The following is a 5,889-nucleotide window of genomic DNA, read 5'->3' on the forward strand; positions in this document are numbered from 1 at the left end:
CATTTGAAATTGGACCCCACAGTGGGCGCCAAATATTCTGGCTAGAAACTACTCTCGAGATATAGCTTGTAGGTGCTGGGGATCTCCTTTTCCTGTACTTCCGTGCTACAAGTTCTTCGGACGTATGACCCAGGTAGAAAACCTGCAAAAAGGATTCGAACGCTCAAATTATTAGTATTTCTCTAAGAAAATGTTCAAGAAATTAATCACTAAAAGCCAAGAGAGAATGATCTTTTTTCTGTATCATCCCTTGTGTGTTGTAGTTCTGATTAACTCCTATTTATTATAGCTAGTGGTAACTGACCTATACCTTTAGTGGCCGAGATTTGCACCTATCGTAAAGGTCCCTCTGTATTGATGATATTGGGTCGATTATTCAAAAATTAGTTTCAAGATATAACGTCGTGTATATGAATTATCAATTCAACTAGGTATCCTTTAAAAATTGTACAATATTCAATCTTTTATTACAATAATTAAAAAAAAGTAAAACAAACATATTTAAATAGATTTAGTGTCTTTTTAAAATTGAATACACATCTAAAATACAAACTAAATAAATTTAAATTTAAAATTTAAAATTTCTGTTTCAGTTTTATTATTTTTAATTATTAACATATTATCATTTAAATACACTTCAAAAAATGTAAATTCAGTAAAATTGAAGATTTTAATTCGTTCGTGTGATTATTCGTCCGCGCCGCAGTCCTCCTCGGCGCCACCGCGTCATCCCCAGCGCCATTCTTCAGCTTGGCCGTTCCTCTACAACACCGTCGTCCGCCTCGCTCGTCCTTGGCATCGCCTTCCTCTCAGTCCACATACTCGCTTCGTCCTACTCCTCGTCGCATTAGTCCTCATCAGTGTCGCTAATCCTTCTTCATCGGAAGTGGACCTTAGGTATTTTGGATGTGTTTAAGAGAAAGTGATTTTGTTTAGTTATTCAATTACATTGATTTTGCACGCCATGTACAACATCCGAATTTGCATTGGAGAATGATTTAGGTAGAAGAATAACTTAAAGAATCACAATCCTCAAATTGTGAACACTGTTATATCTGCAATTACGGCCACTGCAAGAGTTTAAATTTTTTATTTATGATTTTGAATGTGTTTTAGAAATATTTTGTGTATCACTTCATAATTTTAGACGTGTTGCAATTGTTTTTTAATGTTTAAATTTAAATTTTAGATTTATGATTTTGGATGTGTTGTAAAAATATTTTGTAAATTTTAGATTTATAAGTTAATTTTAAATGTGTTACAATTGAAAAAGAAATTATGGCCACTATAAGAAAGAAGTAGAAAACGAGATAGAAGAATAGAAGAAAGAAGAAAATCGTGTTACAAATAGAGAAGGAACATAAAAGAAGGAAACAATAACTAACTATGAAGTGAGTAAGAAGTTAGAAAAATTTTAGTTTTTAAAATTTAAATTAATCTTAATTATAAATGTGTATTCTAAAAAATAGAAATATGTTTTAATTAAAAATTAACAAGTACCATTTTCCTTGAATTATTGGGTATGGATCAGTGTCCTTTATGCATAATTGTTAAGAACCCGAACAACATTTTTGTTTATAATAATATGGTTGAAGACACAGATGTATACAAGACGTCAAAACGAAAAAGAAAAAATGATAACCTCCATTTTGTAAGATTGGAAGAGATGCTAAGCTAGTTAGATTCTTTTTATTCCATTTACATACAGAACATTTCCTTTTCTTATCTTTCTTCCTTTTAGACAAATATAGAAGATGAATCTTAGAATTTAGAAATAAAGAAAAAAAAGCTACACTAATTAAGATGGTGGCACAGCAAATTTAAGAAACAAACAACAGATATAAAAGGGTGCATGGATACATTCATTCATATGCATTATAGTTACCACGTTACATATAGATATATTAGTGGTTTCCCAATAATAAATTAAAAAAACAAGCATGTCCTCGTCATCATCAAGAGCAAGATCAAGTAGTTTATCATTAGGTCATAATGATCCTCTTGTTCTAGGCCGTGTAATTGGGGATGTTTTGGATCCCTTTACAAGTTCTGTCAACATGAGGGTTGTTTACGGCAATAACATTCAAGAGGTTATCAATTGCTGTGAATTCAGACCCTCCCAGATCATCAATAAACCAAGAGTTGAAGTTGGTGGACATGACCTTAGGACATTTTACACTCTGGTAACTAACTGCTCACTTTTTTTTATTTATGTTAAAAATATAATTATTTATATATATCTTTTTAACATTTAAAATTTTAAAATAAGTAATTTCATGATACCATATAAAAGTGTTAATGACGTAAAAATCTACGACTTATTAGAAACAATATATATATATATATATGTACTCATGATTGAGTACAGTGGTTTTCCAATCCTATTATTATTACTGGTCTGGTCTTATATATACTCAGTGGTTTTACGATCCTATTATTATTACCCGTCTTATATATATAACGAGAAACAAATACTATCCTAACTCTAGGGTTAGGATCATTGATGTTATAGTTTAATTTACAGATCATGGTGGATCCTGATGCACCTAGTCCATGTAATCCAAACGAGAGAGAATATTTGCACTGGTAAGATTATAGAAAATCAAAATAATTAGTTATTAATAATAAAAAATTGAAAACTGAGTATTATGTTTTATTGGTCTTTGATGTGCATGTCCAGGCTGGTAATCAATATTCCCGAAACTACAGAAGCAAACTTTGGTGCGTATATACATACAACTTCTAATTCTGTTTTCTACCTATTTCTCTTATTCCGTCGTTTTATTAAAATTTAGTTAGCATATTCAGGCATATATTAACTGTTCTAACAAGCAATCATTTAAAGTTGAATATTAGAATTAAAAACAGAAAAAACAAATAAAATAGAAGAAATTTAAGTTATTCTTGTAATAAACTGATTTGAGTTAATATATTAGTCAAACTACTCTGGTAAATATAGCTAAATTATTTTAGAAAACAAGAAAAATAGAAACTCTTATTTTTAATGAACATGTGAATTGTATTTTATATTCTAAATTTTAATCTTTAAATTATAAATTATAAATTATAAATTCTAACCGTAAACACTAAATTTTCAAAAAATAATTTTATAACAAATAACTAGTTAAAAATATGCTTATTCATTCAATAACGACGGTAATGACGATGATAATTGATAGGAGAAGAGATAGTGCCGTACGAAAGTCCACGACCAACAGCAGGGATTCATCGTATTGTGTTTGTGCTGTTCCGTCAGATTGGGAGACATAGCGTTCATGGTCCTGGGTGGCGTCAAAATTTCAACACTCGAGATTTTGCTGAGTTCTATAATCTTGGATTGCCAGTTTCAGCTTTGTATTTCATCTGTAAACGATGATCATCACATAGAAAGTACAAGAATCAATCTGCAATACTAGCTCCAACTAATTAACGAAGGATGGAGAAGATTAAATAAATTTCAAGTTCAACGTTAATAAAAACATGTATACATATATGCATGATTCAGTATGTAACTAACATGCTAAATTGTGGCACATAGTAGTGTCATAATGGTCATAAATAATTCAATTGAGAGTTTTCTGTATAATGATAAATGGGAAGGTGCTACCAATAATAATAATAATAATAATATTGATGGTCGTTAATAAGTGGATGAATGACCTATAATTGTTGGGATATTATTTTAAAAAGCAGTAATGCTAAAAAGAAAAAAAAGATAATTTAAATAATTTAAATTTATCTTATTTAACATTTATTTGTTATTGTGTGTATTAAATAAAAATAAAAATAATAAATTTTGATCATTTTTAGTTAATATTTTTTGTTATTAAAAACATTTTCGTTTAAAAAGAATGGTAATTAACAATATAACGCGGTTAACGAAACTCACGAAAAGCTTGGTCTTGTATTTACTATAAATCTTACTTTCCTTTCACATTAATTTATTATTGCAAATATAAAAAATAAAGTAGTGATTATAACATGATATGCAATAAATATTTTTTTCATTGAAAAAAAAAAAATACTCCCACGAAAACGTTATGTTAATAATAAAAACGAGATAGATCTCAATTTAACTCTTGAGATTTGGTTCGATATTCAATTTAACATTTATAATTTTGTTAGCCCCAATTAGAGCTTTTAAATTTGTAACAGTGGCTTTCAGTTGTCTCTGCGATTATCTCCGTCATCAGAACGTTGATTTCGCACATTTACTTGTTTAAATCCTTAAATACAGTGTTCTCCAATGGCATGTTTAGTGCTGAATGTACTTGGTAACGATTATATGACCTAGAGAAGGTATTAGATGACTCAATCTGGTACCTACAATTAAAACGAATCTCTAGATAAAGTCTCGAAATTCTCAAACTGATCATCCATTGTTGTCTTTCTAGAACTGTGTTAGGTCATGTTTACATAAGTGTGTTTGTATTTGGTTTTTGTCTCAACATAAATGAGACACAGGCATAAATACATAAGAGTACGTAGACATAAGAAAACACTAATTTCATAGTGTGTTTGGTAAGTTAGATAGGAAAAAAATTATAAAAAAAATTAGTGTCTCAAGTTATAAATTTGTGTCTCAATATTTTAGAAAGACAAAAAATAATGGAAATTCATGTGCAGTTGTCCTCCGTGTTAAGTAAATGTACCAGATCAACATTTCGATTACAAAAATAATCGTAACTATTATAAATTTAAAAGTTCTAATTGAGACTAACGAAATTGCAAAGATTAAACTTAAGTATTGAACCAAATTTCATCCAAAATACGATTTAACTCTTAAAAACTTTATAAAATTGTGAAAGTTTTGTGCATATAATTTTTTTAACTATTTATACTACTCATTACAACAAATGATGCATTGAATGTTGATCAACCCAACAACGTTAGCGATTAACATAAGGATTGATCATAATAAATTTCACATTAAAAAAATACCATAAAATAGAAATTTCATAAAATTATGATTCTTATTTCTAAATTCTAAGGGAGAGTAGAGTTTTAACTTTCAACCAACAAATAAACTGAAATTAGATACTTTTTCCCTCCCTTTCCCGTTTTTACCATTTGTTGAAAGGATTGACTTAAAAAGTTGTTTTATTTGTATAAAAAGCTAGTAATTGAATATTCAGTTTATTCAATAAAATATGGAGTAGTTAATATCTGTAGAATAAAAATAAAAGAATCAATTTGGAGTATGAAAAGGATGCATGCCATTACATACAATAAAAACGTTATAGCAAAAAGGCTACCAGAAAATTAAAGTATGAGAATCCAGTCTCACATTCTCTTTGTAGTAGTGGTGTTGGTTAAGGGATCACGTTCGGTAGGGACAAAGAAATTAGGCTTATTGCATTGGATGCGCCACAGTAGCTTTTAGCATTTTCTTAAGAATGGTATTTCTTATTTTTATCATGCCTTTTTATTTAGTTATTTTAGAAAAAGAGAACAAGAGATATATTCAACATGGTTGTCACCGGGTATAAGTCATAGTCATGTTTATAGTATGGCTTGATTTGATAAAAAAAAAGTTATTTCTAAAAATAGTTTATAAAAACTACTTTTTAAAAGATAATTTTTTTAAAAAATTATAGTACTTTGTATATGATAAAATCAAACTAAATATGATTTTTAATAAGTACAAACACTACAATTGTGTTTAGTATAACAAGTTAACGACTTTTAAAATTAAAGAGAACTATATAATAGACATAAATGTAAAAGTTTAATTTAAAAATTAATTATCTTTTAAAAATTACAAATACAAATATGTGATTTTTCGATTTACTAAACACAAAATAAAAAATTTGTATTTTTAACTTCTTCAAAAAATTTTACCAAATAAAACTTACATAGACGATTTACACTATTAAGACATTACATATA

The 5,889-nt window shown here is 28.3% G+C and overlaps 1 protein-coding gene across 1 annotated transcript; it reads left to right on the forward strand.

The window, feature by feature from the left end:
- LOC107638208 (protein FLOWERING LOCUS T-like) lies at positions 1,856 to 3,655 on the forward strand. Its single transcript, XM_016341377.2, has 4 exons — positions 1,856 to 2,183; positions 2,525 to 2,586; positions 2,681 to 2,721; positions 3,180 to 3,655. Exons 1-4 carry the CDS (start codon positions 1,941 to 1,943, stop codon positions 3,374 to 3,376), a joined length of 543 nt encoding a protein of 180 aa, XP_016196863.1. The 5' UTR covers positions 1,856 to 1,940; the 3' UTR covers positions 3,377 to 3,655.

Source organism: Arachis ipaensis, chromosome B04 (assembly GCF_000816755.2).
Source record: "Arachis ipaensis cultivar K30076 chromosome B04, Araip1.1, whole genome shotgun sequence".
In the NCBI taxonomy this organism is placed as follows: domain Eukaryota; kingdom Viridiplantae; phylum Streptophyta; class Magnoliopsida; order Fabales; family Fabaceae; genus Arachis; species Arachis ipaensis.

Bases quoted from the DNA above. Each gene is read 5' to 3' on its own strand.
- LOC107638208 (XM_016341377.2), top strand. From the start codon at position 1,941: ATGTCCTCGTCATCATCAAGAGCAAGATCAAGTAGTTTATCATTAGGT. The intron at 2,184-2,524 runs GTAACTAACTGC...TTTAATTTACAG, and splicing joins TTAGGACATTTTACACTCTG to ATCATGGTGGATCCTGATGC. The intron at 2,587-2,680 runs GTAAGATTATAG...GTGCATGTCCAG, and splicing joins GAGAGAGAATATTTGCACTG to GCTGGTAATCAATATTCCCG.